The sequence below is a fragment of the Phalaenopsis equestris genome, unplaced genomic scaffold, assembly GCF_001263595.1.
Source record: "Phalaenopsis equestris unplaced genomic scaffold, ASM126359v1 Scaffold000002, whole genome shotgun sequence".
Classification (NCBI taxonomy): domain Eukaryota; kingdom Viridiplantae; phylum Streptophyta; class Magnoliopsida; order Asparagales; family Orchidaceae; genus Phalaenopsis; species Phalaenopsis equestris.
In genome coordinates this window covers 72310678-72328870 of record NW_018164444.1, presented here as the reverse complement: position 1 = coordinate 72328870, position 18193 = coordinate 72310678, and the positions used below count along the sequence as shown (strand labels likewise).

Here is an 18193-nt window from a genome sequence, read left to right as displayed (position 1 = left end):
ATTACAATTTTGAGAGTTTATGCAGATTTTTAGATACGTACTTTTATTATGTTGCACTTGACAGCTCAATATAGATATACATGTTTTGATAATATGATTTTCCTGCTTCCAAGTATATGTGAATGAAATAAAATGTATCATGTATGTTTGCGGCAATTTAGTTAGACTAATTCATTATCTATTGAGTCCTGATTCTGTAAGTCCAGATTAGCATTTTTGAAAATTTAGTCTGACTGAATTGTCTACCTCTGTCGCACCTCAGCCATCAAACTCAAACCAGCCTAAAATAAAGCTAAGCAAACCAATAGTAATTAGGTTTGGCTTTAAATGTAAGCCTTCTTGCAATTTTTGATAGGAGGTTCCAGATCCTATTTACTGAACAGGGTAAGAAATGCAAAAAAAAATTATAGCCACTCCCTTGCATTCACAAGGCTTCAAGCAAACCGGTTCAAATGAGTTATCCTTTTATGGCTTGTAAAATTCATCAGTTTATATTGGTACTTTTATTTCTTGTGAAATCTTTGTAATTGCTATATTTATAACATTTTCTAATTATAATATTACAATTGAAGAAAAAGAACAGTTTTAGATTTGGTTTGGCTTTGCACAAATTATGCAAACAATGAACGAGGGTTATTGTCACGACTCAAATGCCCAATCGCCCTAACGGTCAACTGTAGTGCGACAGAGACGAGCAATTTGGTCAAACTAAATTCTCACGAATAGTCGTCTTGATATGCAGAATCAGAACTCAATGAGTGATAAATTAGTCTAACTTAATCAACGCAAACATACTTGATATGTTTTATTTCATAATTTATTCACATTCACATATACTCGAAAGAGTGAAAATAATCACCAAAATATAAATGTATCTATACAAAACTACTAAATCCAACATAATAAAAATAAGTGCCCAAAAATCTATACAAGCTCCTAAAACTATGAAATGTGAAAGTTGTACAAGCCACACCTGACCACTCTCCCTAGTGCTTCTCACCATTTCCTGAAAATCAACATAGAGTAAGAAACAACAAGCTTCACAAAATAATCAATGCTGAAATAAGATTTATAGATGGAAAAAACTAATGTGCATGTCATGTAACTCGTGCATATATCCACAACATATGTCACAACATGCTATAATCGTATAAAACATGTAAAAAAAAAAGATATGTAATATAAAGAACATGTTAACTATATAAAATATATATTTCACCAATTCACGTGTAATCATAATCATATTCATAAAAGTTATTAATATAATAATAGGTGTCACTTATAATCGCATAGGTCTCAACTATTTCTATGTCATGTTATATCATGAGATTGTCACCTGGCCCGTAGGTTACATTAACTATTAATAAAGGTTGAGCCCCTCCAAACATAAAAGTTATCAATAGTCCCCTGACACTAACGATTCCCTACATTCCGTCGCTATATGATCTCAATGGCTTCTAGAGTTTTGTCTCCATCTGAATACCAAGAGTCTGAAATTCCATTATTTACTATTATCCGTACATGCAAGTATTCATTTAACAACTTGCCTATAATATCACATGTGATATTACTTAAATTATAATTCCTATAACAATCATTCATCATAAGCATTTCATATATCATATGCATGGATCATATTAAATAAATACCTACAAGAAATGATTTCATAAGCATATCATCACATTTATAACATAATAAAAATATGGGCATCGTAATCAAATTTGTATTCATAAAATATATGCAGTTATTCATCCACAATATGCAGAAACTTTAGATGCAATAATTTTAAACACATAATCATATGAAAACCTACAGAGTTATTTTTCTTAAATTAGCACAAAACTATTTCATTGGAATTGACGAAGCAGTACTAAAACGAGTTTTGCCAAGCTCGCCACCTAGTATAAATAACCTAAAATTTATAATTTCATGAAATCTTGGCTTATCTCGTGATTTAACCCCAAAGAAAAATTATTTACGAATTCTTATCTCAAACGGGCTTCCTTGCATAAATCTTCCCTAAAAGCTTTCCTATTTTTGATATCGGGGTTAACCCAAACCGTAACAAATAAAAAATATTATTGCTAAAATTCAAACGGTTACAAATATGACTCATCAAAACAAAAAAAAAATGACAAACAAACATAAATAGTTCTCGATAGTGATGACGACGGTGGTGAACACCAGCTGGATAGTGGGTGGGGCAGTTAGTTAGCGGTGAGACATCAACAAGGACTGTTGGAGGGGCTTACATTAGTAAAATAAATGATGGGAGGGATGGCGGCAGTAACAGGAGAGGATAGAGGAAGAGGCAGCAATAACAAGAAAAGATACAGAGGGCGATGACAATGTCAGACAAAGATAGAGGAGCTGGCAGCACAACAAGAGATGTTGGAGGTGGAATGTGGCAGCGGCAAGAAAGGATGACCACACTTGCAACAGTAACAAGTAAGAGAGGGCTGGCGGCAAAGAAGGGTAGTGGAAAAGTGTTCAGGCAGGAGTTTAACAAGGAATTGAAGCTAGCGGTTGGAAGCAGAGAAAGTGCAGGGAAATAGCTGGCGACAGAGAGAAGGAATGCAAAAGGAGCGACAACAAGTGAAAAAGGAGAAGATACACACCACCTTGAAACGAGTTACAAATAGAGCACCTTCTTGCCATCAGATATAATCCTAGAAAGGAATAATGGGGCACCGATAGCTGTCCAAACAAAAATCTCAGCAAAATTGAACCCTAAACAGTCAAAAGGACATATATATACTAATAGATAACTATAACGGGGGAAGCCCCTCCCTTTGGGCGGTAAAACCAACCCCTTGGACCGGCCGACCCAAACAACAACAAGACTAAACCGAGTTTGCGCTTTCCAGCCAATTCAACCCTCCAGAGCCCTACGTCAGTCTTTTTGGTTGGGGTAGCTTTGATCTCATTCGTCGAAGCTTCTGTACGCACGTTGACGGTGACAAAATTGCTGCAAGCTCCCGAGTTGAAGGATCTTCTACTACGGTATGAGAAACACATGGATCTCAGTGGAAACTGCACCGCCCCCCAAAGCACCTAAGGATTTTTTCTTACTTGATGACATACATTCATATCACTCCACCCTGCTGGGGGTCCATTTTGAATCTAAGTTGGGTCTGCATGTCACGTATATACTGTTGAATCCTTCAGAAGTAATCCAAAGTTGTCTCAACATGATCCGAAATAAGGTATCGATGTGATGTCCTAAAATGCTCTTTGTCGTGATTGTCTCATTTCTGGAATCGATGTCTCAGTCCTATCATCCTCTGTCCTTACCAAAACTGCTATCACCGATACTGCTATACTAGCAAGGGCACCTGTGATCACGACCTCCGTCAAAGGAAAGAACGATCTGCATCCCCTCCTTGGTGAAGTAGGTGTTTCAAAATTCATCATGTTGATTTCTACGGTCAAATTGTCACGGTCTCCCCAACAAAAGGTGGTAGGCATCAATGGATGCCACATCACATCACACATGATCTTGCAACTGCCTCCTAGTTAAAAATTCAACTAGGCACCTCTGGTCATTGTTAACTGTGTTCTTCATCAGCTACATCAGAGAATATGACTGGGAATGTCTCTGAATCATAAGTCACAATTTCTCTACCATCTACATTGAAGCCACTTTTTTGTCGCTCCCTCCATCAATGATGACTGCATACCTTCTCGTTCATTGTGCAACGGGAGTAGAATATGTTGTGGAGAAGCCACTTCGGATCACTCACATCCTCAGTCTGTAGGACCCGTAGAACCACTAGCATCTCGATCATTCATCCGGTTGAAGATGATACACCTCACCCTGTTTCTTAGCTGCATCCTCTTCGCTAACCTCCTCCACTGCAACCTGCTCGGTAAAAGACACAACTTGACTTGTTAAGAAAGTGTAGGTGATGAGCCCAAATCTGTTGGAATACATGCTTAGGACTGCTTATTGAGTCTAGGTTTAATCGAGTCAAGTTTGTTCCTTAATCTTAGGAGTTAGTTGTTATTTTTCTTGATTTTTTTGTTATTTTCTTGTTTTGTTATTTTCTTGGCTGATTTTTAGGACTTTTTCTTGTAAGTTTGTTATTAGCTCCAAGTTTAAAAATTGTAAGGGTACACAAAAGGTGTGTGGTTCTAATTTTTCCTTCAATCTACAACAATTCTCTTAAGTTTTCTCTTCTTTCTCATTTCAAGAAACCAACACTTTAAGTTTTCTCTTCTTTCTCATTTCAAGAAACCAACAATTTGGTATCAGAGATCTCTTCTTAAGGGACTTGTGTGCGAGTTTGAGCGGCAATGGAGATCAAAGCTACTAGTTTTTCCTCAGTTGCTCCACCAGTGTTTGATGGACATAGGGTCCAGATCTGGGCAATCCGCATGGAGACATACCTAGAAGCTTTGGATCTCTGGGAAGTAGCGGAAGAAGACTATGACATTCCTCTTCTCCCTGAAAATCTCACCGTAGCATCCCCACCGTAGCACAAATTAAAGCACAAAAGGAGAAAAGGACAAAGACGTCCAAGGCAAAAGCTTGCCTGTTTGCTGCAGTTTCCTCCACTATCTTCACTCGTATCATGTCGTTGGAAACAACAAAGGGGATTTGGGATTATCTCAAATCCGACTATGAAGAAGATGAAAGAATTTGAGGGATGCAGGTGTTAAACTTGGTTCGTGACTTTGAATTGCAAAAAATGAAGGAGACAGAAACCACAAAGGAGTATTTTGACAGATTAATCAACATAGCAAATCGTATCAAATTATTGGGATATTCTCTGGAAGATTCAAGGATTGTTCAGAAAATCCTTGTAACAGTGCCTGAAAGATTTGAGGCTACCATCACCACCGATTTGAGGCCTGAAAGATTTGAGGCTACCATCACCACCTTAGAAAACACGAAGAATTTGTCAAAGATTGTTTTGACAGAACTCTTAAGTACTTTACAAGCACAAGAGCAGAGGCGTGTAATGAGGCAAGAATGAGCTGTTGAAGGAGCTATACCGGTCAAGCATCAAGATGATGAAAAGAATAGGTGGCCCAAGAACAAGAAGTTTCAAGCTACAAGTGGACAAAGCTCTGCACCTGAGAACAAAAGCAAAAATGAAAATAAAAGATTAGGAATAAAAAAAGTTTACCCTCCATGTCAACATTGTGGCAAGGAAGGCCATCCTCCTTTCAAATGCTGGAGAAGATCAGATGCAAAGTGCAGCCAGTGCGATCAAATCAGACATGAAGCTATCATTTGCAAGAATAAAGATCAACAACAAGGAGATGAAGCACAAGTGGCAGATCAAGAAGAAGATGACCAACTTTTCGTTGCAACTTGTTTCAAGTGTTATGAAACAAGTGAAAATTAGCTCATTGATAGTGGTTGCACTAATCATATGACATATGACAAGGAGTTGTTCAAGGAATTGAAGAGCATCGAGTCCAAGAATGTCAGAATTGGTAATGGTGAATATATTGCAGATAAAGGAAAGGGCACCGTAGCCACTGCAAGCTGTTCAGGAACCAAGTTAATCACCGATGTTCTCTATGTACCAAATATTGATCAAAACTTGCTAAGTGTTGGTCAATTAATAGAAAAGGGATTCAAAGTGATATTCATGGAGAAGGCCTGTGTGATAGAGGATGCTACAAGAGAAAAGATGTTTGAAGTTAAGATGGCAGGAGAAGTTTTTCACTCAATCCAATGCATGAGGAACAAAATGAAAGCACTATGAAGATTCAATCAGCAATTAAGATGACCGAGCATGTGAAAGTTGATGCAGGGCTGAGGGAATTAGAACTGGAGTCAACCTTACAAAAAACAACTGCAGAACTTTTAGAGTTTAAAGCTTGCCTTTTGAGTATGGAAACATAACTCCCAACCATGTCGCGAATGAATGAGGAATTGAAAGATGAAATGGATAAGACAATGGAGAGCCAATTTAATTCAGAGATGAGGCTGATAAAGGCTACTACAGAAGTCACAAAATTGAAAGCAAACCTCTTGGATAAGGAGACACAGCTGCAAAGCATTATGGGCAAAGCTTATGGATGAGAATGAACAGCTAAAATCAAAGCTCAAGAGAGACAGGGAGCATCAAGAGAATTATGTTGCAGCTATATTGGATGCTGATAGAGCAAAAGCTGCAGAACAAGTAGCACCAGTGAGACTACATGTTGTCAATGGGGAGGCTGAAAAAAATAACAAGAAAGCAACAAAGGTTTTGCAGCAGCTTGAGGCTGCTCAGGCAGTGGATTCAAAGATGGAGGCTGAGCTAAGGAGGCTTAGGGTGCAGTTAGATCAATGAAGAAAGACAGCTGAAGCAACTACAACAATTCTCACACCAGAGAACAATGGCAGAATAGTTGAGAGGACGGGCTCTCTTAAATCAGACTACAATTCACTGCTCCGTGGGAAGCTGATAAGCTCCCCTTTCTCTGACAACTTGGATGATAATTCTCCCAAGAGGAAGAATGGAAATATGCTGTGAAAAATTTTAATGGATCTCAATCTGGAGCAAAAAGAAAGTACTGAGAATTTTGTTGACAACCAAGCTGCCAATTGTATTTTCCATAATCTTGTGTTTCATGGGAAAACTAAGCATTTCAACATCAAGTTATTTTTTCTAAGAGAAGTGCAGAAAGAAAATTTTGTGATTCTGGTTTACTGCAAATCTGAAGATCAGTTGGCAAATTTATTTACAAAGTCACTTTCAATCAGCAAGTTTGAGTTTTTAAGACAGAAATTTGGTGTTCGCAGCTCCTAAAGCAAGGAGGAGTGTTGGAATATATGCTTAGGACTGCTTATTGAGTCTAGATTTAATTGAGTCAAGTTTGTTGCTTAATCTTAGGAGTTAATTATTATTTTTCTTGATTTTATTTCTTGTTATTTTGTGGGCTGATTTTTAAGTCTTTTTCTTGGAAGTTTGTTATTAGCTCCAAGTTTAAATATTGTAAGGATACACAAAATGTGCGTAGTTCTAATTTTCCCTTTAATCTACAACATTTTTCTTAAGTTTTCTCTTCTTTCTCATTTCAAGAAACCCAAATCCATGGAATCTAAAGTATTTTGGGGCAGGGACTGTAGTTAACATGCTACTCTCTTCAGCTTCTCATTTGGAGTGGTTATGTTCTTATCCAAACAAGTTTTCTCAACTCCCTGAGGCGTGATACTGCTTATGTCTCCCACCACATGTGGCTGTCTTAATGGTAGTGATGGTCTGCTCTGTTTCTGATGATTCTTCACCTTCAAAGCTAAGGTTTGGATGTCTCCCAATGACCAATAGTGTTGCGATTGCACCGCGTTACTGATAGCTAGCTTCAGGCCCCTTGAATAATAGGCTATGGTATGTTACTCTGACTCGGCCAACTCACTTCATCTGCAGCTAATCCAACTGCATAGTAAACTCCACTGATAGGTCTCTCTATTGTAGGTGATGGGGGTCTTATAAACATATCTGTATGAGGTAGGCATTTTCTCTACATCTCCTTCCTCATCTCTCCCATCTAGTAATCATGTCACCACCATCTTTATTTTTCTGTCTCTACAAGTTTTCCCACCATAAGGAGACGCTCTTTCACCTTTTTATCCTCTGACACTTCTTTGAACTTGAAGATCCTTTCAACTGATTGTAGTCATTTGATGAAATTGCGGGATCCATACCTCCATCGAACTCTGATAAGTCCACTTTGATCCCAAAATCCCTGTGTCCTCCATATGTAGCATTCTCTGTTAGCCTCCACTGATACCGAATTCCAAAGTGTCGGGACCTGTCTTCCTCATCACTGAAGTCATCCCTGTGGAATGAATTCAAATCCTTGTCCATTTCTCCCATTCGACTCTCCTATCACAATTGATAGTAACCTCTCCCTGGGTTCTATCATCCAACTCAACAAGCCTCAACTGAAAACGAGGGAGCTCTCGTTGGATCTCCTCCCGCGTAGATTCGGACCTGTACCTTCTTGTTGGCATGAGTAAGAAGGTTATTTGGTGGTAGGAAAGAAAAATTTTAGTGGAGATGGTTTGGTTATACCACTTGTTGGTAAACCCTATGATAAGACTAGAGTTACGAAAATTTTGATATCAATTGATACCAGGGTTACCTAAATCACAATGAAAAAGAAATAATTATTACTAAAATTCAAATAGTTACAGAGACGACTCATCAAAACAGAAAATAAATTACAAACAAGCTCAAACTGTCCCATAGAACAAGGACAATGGTGGTGAACATCGGCTGGACAACAAGTGATGACAACAACAGGGAGTGCGGGAGGTGGCTTGCCTTAGCAACAGTAGGTGTTGTGAGGGATGGCAACAACAACAGGTTAGGGCAAAGGGACATGCGACAAGGGCAAGAGATGATGCACTGGGTTGGCGACAATGACAGATAAAGATGGAGGGTGTTGACCTCATTTTTGGTGAGGTCTCTTACTCTTCTTAGAGCTAAAATCTAGCCTTAGGGTTTCCTACCGACTCTCTTAGAAAACTAGCCTGGGACCCGCACCAACTAGAAATTTGAGTCACTTATTGACTCCTCGCAATTTCATGTAACTGGTTCTAAATCCTCAACACTTAGTTGAGCTGATTAAAACCAACGCGACGAAACTCGAGTCGAGTACCCATAGGATCTAAAGCCTTAGGAAGCCCTTGCATTCTCTGTTGGCTCTAATTTAAATACTTCATGCAGTTGGGTCAGGAAGATATGTAGAAAAGCTGTTTACCTTCATTGATATCTCATGCTTGGTTTACTGTTGGTTATTAGCATGTTAATGAGCTTGCTGGGTATGTTTTAAATGTTCCATGACATCCAGCTAAAGAAATCTAGATTTCTAGGAAAGAGCATGACTTCGTCCTTATGCATGTGTAGGCTCTTTCTTTGTATTTCTCATTATGTTGGTACCTGTATATTGAAGGTTGAAGGTCATTTTTGTCTTGCAAGGCTGCGGTTTTCTCTGTTCTCCTAGCTGAAACGATTTAATGCTGAAATTTTCTTTGGAAATTTTATTTGGGGGTTTAGTTCTGTTTCCTGTTACTCCCCCTGTTCGAACAGCATGTTGAATGAAATATTGGTTTTTGAGGCATGAGGGTTGTTTTAGACTCCTGGGTTGCAAGTTTCTTTGCTGTGTTGGTTTGAAGTTGAGGTTTGAGAGTTGTTTTAGCCTCCTGGGCTGCGGTTTTCTTCGCCGTGTTGGTTTAACATTGAGGCTTTTGGAAATTTTACTTTGGGGGTTTTGTTTTGTGCCCCCCCCCCCCCCCCCCCAAAATTAACATGGGTCATGTTCAGATGGCTGTCATTCAATATTTGGGGCTTTTAGAGGTTTGGCTTTGGGGCTTGAGTTTGTTCCCTACGGCTGTCTCTCTATTCAAAATATACGTTGAATGCAATATTTGGTTTTTTTTTTTTTTTGAGGCTTTTGGAACTTGTTTTGGGGGCTGGCTTTTGTTCCCTGCTACTCTTTCTGTTCGAAACACATGCAACTAATATTTGATTTCTGGGAGGCTTATTTGGACTCTACTTTGTGGGCTCGGTTTTGCTCACCTGTTATTCGAGATATAAATGCATGGTTTCTCTTTTGTTTTGAAGCTTTTGGAGCTTGTTTTGGGGCCCTGTGTTGCTTCCCCTGGTCGTGAGTTCTCCTGTTGATTCCTGGGTGTGGGTGTGGGTGTGGGGTTAGTGTTCTCTCCTAGCGGCTCCTGGTCGTGAGCCTCCCCGTTGTGTTCTCTTGTTTGTGATAGGTGTTAGCTAGTGGCTTCCCCTTTGGCTGCCCCTACCCTTGAGCTTGTGGCTATTTGTTTGGGTTTGGTGGCTCCTCTTGCCGCTTTTACCTGAGAGTCCTTATTTGTGTCTGTTGGTTCCTTTGTGCAGCTGTTTGGTAGTCCTTCTGCTGCTTCCACCCGAGAGTACCTGGTTGTGATTTCCCTTATGTTGGGCTCGATTTTGCCCTTTTGGCTGCCTCTGGCCGTGAGCACTTGTTGGGTTTCTGGTGTAGTGTTGTGTTTGTATGGCATTGGAAGCTTTTGGTTCGAGATGGAATTAAATGCTTTCAAGTTGGTGAAATGAAATATTTTGATTCTTGTTATTTGGGAGAATTCAAATGCCCCCTTTTAAGATTGATTTGTTAAATGTTTGGAGATGTTTCAGAGCCCAATTCTGCGGGCTGAATTGATTGCAATAAAAAAAAAGAGGAAGAAGAAAAAAAAGAAAAAAAGAAACAGAGAAAGGAAAATCTTTTGATATTTGAGAAAGGTTTGAGAATAGCTTGGAGGTCTCTAAATTGTGCATTTTGGGGTTATTCCTGGCTAGCATCGGGGAGTGTGCCCATCTCATTGCTCATTCGAGGAGTTTCATCGGGTGAATGCTTTAGGCTAACTCTCCTACCGCTTTGGCTTTTCTTTCCTAAATTGATTTTGGAGGTGAGTTAGCCTTCCTTCTTTTTTCCATTTCTTGCTTTTTGGTTCACTTTCCTTGCTTCTTGATTTGGGTTTTAGATGTTTATGTCCGATACATAAGTGGGCGTATATAACCCTGACTATATATGAAACCATCAAGCAAGGTTGTGAGTGGACGATCGTTTTTGGATATTAGGCCTTGATGATAAAGACATTCAGTGGTAGAGCGGAATAATGTTTCATCCTACGACATCGGGACCCAATCCACGGACCCAATCCAGGGACCCGATGAAGTGTAGGATGACAATACTATTCACCGACACCAGGCTAGCAGGGCACCCTTGCCTTCTTAGGTTATTGGTGGTCCCGGCCCGATGGTTCGATCGACTCGTGGACAATCATATTTATATAAAAATCATAAGAACATATATGATAAGAACATATATGCAATTTTTAAAAATATTTTGACTACCAAAATTGACACTACTTTTCTTGTATGCATGAAGCCTATACGCATGCTAAAATATACATTTTAAACAATATAATTCGATTGTCCACTTGTCAATCGTCGGTATTGGGCTAAGGAGTGCCCTCCTAAATTGGTATAGTAGGACAACTTTCTAGTTGAATTTCGGACTCTATATATACGGGTGACCGATAGTTGCCTTCGAAGTCCCTCGAGAATACCTAATTCTGAGCCTAGCCCGACCCGAATGCTTACGGCTTTCCTTCTTTCTTTGAATTTTTTTTATGTGGTTTCCTATGGTTTTATCGAAATCAAATTTTTTATGTGTTTTCCTACGGCTTTCTCGAAATCTTTGTAAAGCACTTGTGATTTCTTTTCTTCGAATTTTCTTCGTGTATTCAACGATTTTCTTTCTCGGATTACTGTGGATCTTCTACCGCTTTTTCTCAAGTCTTTTCAAGAGCTGGAAGTAGGGTATACAGGTTTGTTTTACGTTTACAACGTTTACTTTTGTTATTGCGCACTTTACCACGTATACACATAATTCATACCTGCAATACTATTGTTTACTGCATTTCATAGCATGTTCCCTTTTATAACTCATGTTGTTTCTACAGACTTGCAGGAGACTTTTAGGTTAGAGGCCAGTAGGACACCCGGTTTAGGAGGGTCCTCGTAGCGAGCCATTGACCCAATAACTATACATTTACACACCACAACACTGAACTTATAATACATCTGCTAAGGAGCTTAGAGTAGTCTTTCCAAGAAGCAGAGCGTGGAAGCAAGCGGACTGAGGGCGCCGATCGAGACCACGACGACGAGGTGTAGGATGTCTCTTTAGAGTTAAGGTCCAATCATAAGATAGTTGGGAAGCCACCGGGGTTCTCCCTTAATTTGTGACATCCCCTACTTTCATTCCGTCGACTCCTGAAAATAACTGTTCATATTTTGAGCCTTCCCCCCTCTAATTTTCTCATATTTTATTTTGGGAAACCTAAACTTTGCAATCTTGAAGGCAAAATCACTGATTTTAATCGAGAGTATTCTTAAGTGATTTCGGTCATTTAAGATGTAATTAACTATAGGGGTTTGCCTCTATAGAGAACTTAAGAACTTAGTTTAAAATAAACCCTATTTATTATCCTGTATTAAATAGGGGAACTTGTCGGCTTACAAAAAGGTTTCGCAGACCAAACGAATGTCACAAATCTTTTAGTTTAGGTGGCTAAGCCTGCCAAGAAGTTGTATGTTGTTTGTATGGCATTGGAAGCTTTTGGTTCGAGATGGAATTAAATGCTTTCAAGTTGGTGAAATGAAATATTTTGATTCTTGTTATTTGGGAGAATTCAAATGCCCCCTTTTAAGATTGATTTGTTAAATGTTTGGAGATGTTTCAGAGCCCAATTCTGCGGGCTGAATTGATTGCAATAAAAAAAAAGAGGAAGAAGAAAAAAAAGAAAAAAAGAAACAGAGAAAGGAAAATCTTTTGATATTTGAGAAAGGTTTGAGAATAGCTTGGAGGTCTCTAAATTGTGCATTTTTGTGCATTTTGGAAATTGTGCATTTTGGGGTTATTCCTGGCTAGCATCGGGGAGTGTGCCCATCTCATTGCTCATTCGAGGAGTTTCATCGGGTGAATGCTTTAGGCTAACTCTCCTACCGCTTTGGCTTTTCTTTCCTAAATTGATTTTGGAGGTGAGTTAGCCTTCCTTCTTTTTTCCATTTCTTGCTTTTTGGTTCACTTTCCTTGCTTCTTGATTTGGGTTTTAGATGTTTATGTCCGATACATAAGTGGGCGTATATAACCCTGACTATATATGAAACCATCAAGCAAGGTTGTGAGTGGACGATCGTTTTTGGATATTAGGCCTTGATGATAAAGACATTCAGTGGTAGAGCGGAATAATGTTTCATCCTACGACATCGGGACCCAATCCACGGACCCAATCCAGGGACCCGATGAAGTGTAGGATGACAATACTATTCACCGACACCAGGCTAGCAGGGCACCCTTGCCTTCTTAGGTTATTGGTGGTCCCGGCCCGATGGTTCGATCGACTCGTGGACAATCATATTTATATAAAAATCATAAGAACATATATGATAAGAACATATATGCAATTTTTAAAAATATTTTGACTACCAAAATTGACACTACTTTTCTTGTATGCATGAAGCCTATACGCATGCTAAAATATACATTTTAAACAATATAATTCGATTGTCCACTTGTCAATCGTCGGTATTGGGCTAAGGAGAGCCCTGCTAAGGAGTGCCCTCCTAAATTGGTATAGTAGGACAACTTTCTAGTTGAATTTCGGACTCTATATATACGGGTGACCGATAGTTGCCTTCGAAGTCCCTCGAGAATACCTAATTCTGAGCCTAGCCCGACCCGAATGCTTACGGCTTTCCTTCTTTCTTTGAATTTTTTTTATGTGGTTTCCTATGGTTTTATCGAAATCAAATTTTTTATGTGTTTTCCTACGGCTTTCTCGAAATCTTTGTAAAGCACTTGTGATTTCTTTTCTTCGAATTTTCTTCGTGTATTCAACGATTTTCTTTCTCGGATTACTGTGGATCTTCTACCGCTTTTTCTCAAGTCTTTTCAAGAGCTGGAAGTAGGGTATACAGGTTTGTTTTACGTTTACAACGTTTACTTTTGTTATTGCGCACTTTACCACGTATACACATAATTCATACCTGCAATACTATTGTTTACTGCATTTCATAGCATGTTCCCTTTTATAACTCATGTTGTTTCTACAGACTTGCAGGAGACTTTTAGGTTAGAGGCCAGTAGGACACCCGGTTTAGGAGGGTCCTCGTAGCGAGCCATTGACCCAATAACTATACATTTACACACCACAACACTGAACTTATAATACATCTGCTAAGGAGCTTAGAGTAGTCTTTCCAAGAAGCAGAGCGTGGAAGCAAGCGGACTGAGGGCGCCGATCGAGACCACGACGACGAGGTGTAGGATGTCTCTTTAGAGTTAAGGTCCAATCATAAGATAGTTGGGAAGCCACCGGGGTTCTCCCTTAATTTGTGACATCCCCTACTTTCATTCCGTCGACTCCTGAAAATAACTGTTCATATTTTGAGCCTTCCCCCCTCTAATTTTCTCATATTTTATTTTGGGAAACCTAAACTTTGCAATCTTGAAGGCAAAATCACTGATTTTAATCGAGAGTATTCTTAAGTGATTTCGGTCATTTAAGATGTAATTAACTATAGGGGTTTGCCTCTATAGAGAACTTAAGAACTTAGTTTAAAATAAACCCTATTTATTATCCTGTATTAAATAGGGGAACTTGTCGGCTTACAAAAAGGTTTCGCAGACCAAACGAATGTCACAAATCTTTTAGTTTAGGTGGCTAAGCCTGCCAAGAAGTTGTATGTATATCCTTAGGAATAGTGTACTGCCCAGTCATCTAAAGTATCAAATATGTAAGGTCCGCTCGGCCTCACTTTTCAAAATTAAAATATAATTTTCTAAAAACTAAAATCATACCTCATCTATCTAAATTAAATCACAAATTCAAACGACGATCATTCGAAGGATAAAACGACCGACAGAGGGGTTGGTGGAATAGTAGGAGACACTGAAGGTGTATAGTGGCAGCGGCAAGAAAGGCTGAAGGAACTTGTGGCAGTAACAGGCGAGAGATAAGGTTGTTGGTGGGGAAGGGAAGTGGAAAAGTGTGTTAGGCAAGATTAAAGCTAGTAGGGAATTAATGATGGCAGCTGGAAGTAGGGAAGCTGTAGGGGAATAGTTGATGATAGAGAGAAGGGATGCAAGAGCAGCGACAACAAGCAGAAAAAGAGAGGATACAAACCACCTTGGGACGAGTTACAACTAGAGCACATTCTCACCATCGAATACAACCCCAGAAAGTGAAAACGGGACGTCGAAGACTGTAAAATCTCAGCAAAACTGAACCCTAAACAGCCAAAACAACATATATATACTAATAGATAACAAGGAGGGGGGAAGCCCCTCCATTTGGGCGAGAAATCCAGGCCAGTCCAAACAACAACAAGGCTGAACTGGTTCTGCACTCTTCAGCCAGTTCAGCCCTCCAGAGCCCTGCATCAATTTTTTTCCTTCCTATCTTTTTTCCACTTCTCTTGACTGATTTCCTACAGATAGCCAAATCCAAAATATAAAATCAAGTTCGCAGCTTCTGGCACTATACCGTCTATCACTAAAGTGATATTGAACGAAAAAGTGCACCAGTTCGTGCCAAACGCCAAAACAAAAGCGTAAGAAAATGAATGTCTCAAATATCGTGAAAGAGAGGTTCCTACCATTTGATTTCTCCTTAGAACACTTAAATGCTGCTTACGGTTCCCTACAGGTCCAGTGGCTTGCCCTGCTATTCAGTCGAGCAAATTCGAGAGATGGGGGAGAAAGAATAGGAGAATGCGACATTTAAGTTACTCCCATTAAATCTGCATCGCTTGATAGATCCGACTGACACATGCGCAACTAAGTGCGAAGAAACTCGGCTTTGAATGGCAAAGATGTGGGATTAAGGGAAATTAGGATTAATTAAAGTTAATTAAACTTATAATTTTATAATTTTATATCTTCTCATCCATTTAAAATTCATGAATAGTGTTATATATCAAATTGCTGATTCAATGCGTAGATTTTTTTTTTTTTAATTTCTTTGGTCAAATTTTGAGGAATGTGAAATTTGGAGTATATACCTTAAAATTGTTTTGGTAAAATTTTGAGGAATATGAAATTTAGGATATATACCTTAAAATTGTTTTTTAAATTGCTTTGGTAAAATTTTGAGGAATGTGAAATTTGGATATATACCTTGAAATTGTCAAAATTGGGTGTTACAGTTATGCAGCTTAAATGTTTGAAAAGCAATCAAGCGCTTCTAATCAAATGGCAAAATGCTTTATGTACAACCAAGTTTGACACCAATCTAGGGTTCTAGGTGTGAGAAGATAAAGGAGGTGAATTAGGAGAGTTCTAAGATGAGAGATAAATGGAGAAACTATGGTGACAGCTGAAATTGGCACAACCAGCTACTGCACAACAGGCTAGATGCGGAAACAACAAGTCGGAAACAAGGGTTGGCGGCGCAAGGGGTATTTGGATGTCCGAGAGAGTTCTCCACCCAGATCCCATCAGGTTATAGAAACACCACCTTAGAGAGATCACATGATAGTACTCCAGCAAGGGAAAACTAGACAAAGCTATCTTTTATGTATAAACCAAATAAAAGTGTAGAAATCACATTTAACAACATAATTAACCCTACTAGCAACATAAATAAAGTAGCAAATATGCCTTATAAGACTGGCCAGCTCAAGGGATTAAGAATTTCCCGAGCCGACCAGGAAACAACCAGTCTGGACCGGTTATGGGAAGGAGGCAGACGTCCACATCAAAGTTAGGTTTAGCTTTGGTTCTTCTAAGTTGTCTTAAACAGAACATCTGAACCAAACGCAGCCAACCCAGTCTATAAAGCTCCAAATCTGAAAAGTACCAAAATCAAATGAAGCTGATCTGCTTGACTCTGTTGGTTTGGGTTTTCAATTCGAGTGCATTTTTATAGCCTGTTACAGGGCAAGTTCCAATTGTTATACAATGCTTGTTATCAGTCAAGTGCATATATTAGGTCATCCCATGGCCAAAGGTTCCATTCAAACTGAAAAAGGTAAATTATTACAGATTTTGAGCGTATTAGAAAAGACAACTAATCTTACTAAAAATACAAATCAAGTTGGTATCTATGGATCAGCCATCAACATACACCAAGCACTTCGTTTTTTAAAATTCATGATGTTTCAGAACCTACAGTTGTCATTCGGGCAAATTTGGCACAAGATTTGAATGCAGCAACAGAAGACCTTAAACAAAGCAGACAGTAAGGCAAATCAAAGAATCCAATATTGAAAAGTGTGGAACTGCGCAGGAACTTTCTTAGAGGAAAAACTCTAATTTTCTCATTAAACTAAAACAAAAAAATAACAAATATATCCGGCTCAGACTAAACCTCATACAATTGGAGGGAAATTCAAATCAACATGATAAGGAAAGAAATAAAAACAAATTAATGGATAATTAAAGGAGAATAATTTCTCCCCGTTAAATGTAGCAACAGACCCACTGTTTCCTAAACTGTGGGTGGGCCCATGTGATCCACTCTTATACATATATCAACAAAAACTATAAATCAAAACATAATTTTTTGTGAGATACCACAAATTCATCTAAAGCTTACCTAAGGGATCCTACTTTCAGAAATAGTAATATCTTCATCCATTGGATTTCCCTTCTCTTGTTGAAGATGACCTGGTCAATATAAAAAGTCAACTAAGAACCTGGATAACGTTAGATAACCTATCCCCTAATCAAATATATTAATAAAACCTTAACAGGATAAGAGAAAATTTGGCCTACTTACCGAGAAAAGCAGAAGCAATCTAAATCAATGTTTTGTACTTAAAGCATACCGTGTAGACCAAATACAGACCCTCAAATAAATTCTCATAAATTTGTTTAGATAAGCATGAATAAAAGGGGTAGCAAAGAATGCAGTTATAACTTTTAACATCAAACAATATTATCAAATTGAATGAAAAATACATTTCCAAATTTAGCGTAAAAGTTATATTTTTTTTTTCCAAACAATAAATGGAAAAACCAAGATATAACTCTACATCCGAGAATCTTAAAGCGGAGAAATTGTGCGGAAAAGAAATTAGCATCAACATCAAGAAGAAACGACAATAAAAATAATAAGAATTCCTAATACAATTGTTCAAGCATTAGAAAATCTAGCCATCCTATGCGTGAAAGTAATAATTTGGGATACTTGGGGATAATTTTACCATTAGTGAATGCGACAAACTTTTGTGTCCTTTCTCCCTTGTCAAAAACTTCAATAAAACCAGCTGCAAATCATGCCTAAGCTACCAGGAATTCAAGGTTTAGAAAGCACATTTTGATTTGTAAGTGTTTCGTAAGTGCGTAATCACCTTCCGAACATATACTTGGCACACTTATCAGAATTTTCCATAATTTTTTTAGTGTATAACCATTAAACACTAACTTTAAATGTCCTAGCTGTTGAAGTTCATTTTCTTTTAAATCTTTCAAGAGCTTTTTATAGATGCAAGTGTTGGGTAAAAAAAAAATTACTGTAACGAGATATTTCTGACAATGAGTGGCAATCTTTGAAAGAAAAGTGTGCATAATCATTGTAGATAGGCTATGGGAGTAGGCCCTTTGGAGGCCACGGTTGTAGAAAATAACCTAGATTGATTTGCGAATGTGAAAGGTAATAAAAAGATGAACTACAAAGACAAATAAA

At 38.5% G+C, this 18193-nt stretch overlaps 1 protein-coding gene across 2 annotated transcripts in view; it reads right to left on the bottom strand.

The window, feature by feature from the left end:
• LOC110031371 (uncharacterized protein slr1919) overlaps nucleotides 1-18193 on the bottom strand; it is a 123723-nt gene that overhangs the window by 9373 nt on the left and 96157 nt on the right. For both annotated transcript variants that reach the window (XM_020734544.1, XM_020734552.1), the window contains one exon: nucleotides 17102-17172. In XM_020734544.1, coding sequence (XP_020590203.1) covers nucleotides 17102-17172 — 71 coding nt within the window. The remainder of the gene's footprint in view (nucleotides 1-17101; nucleotides 17173-18193) is intronic.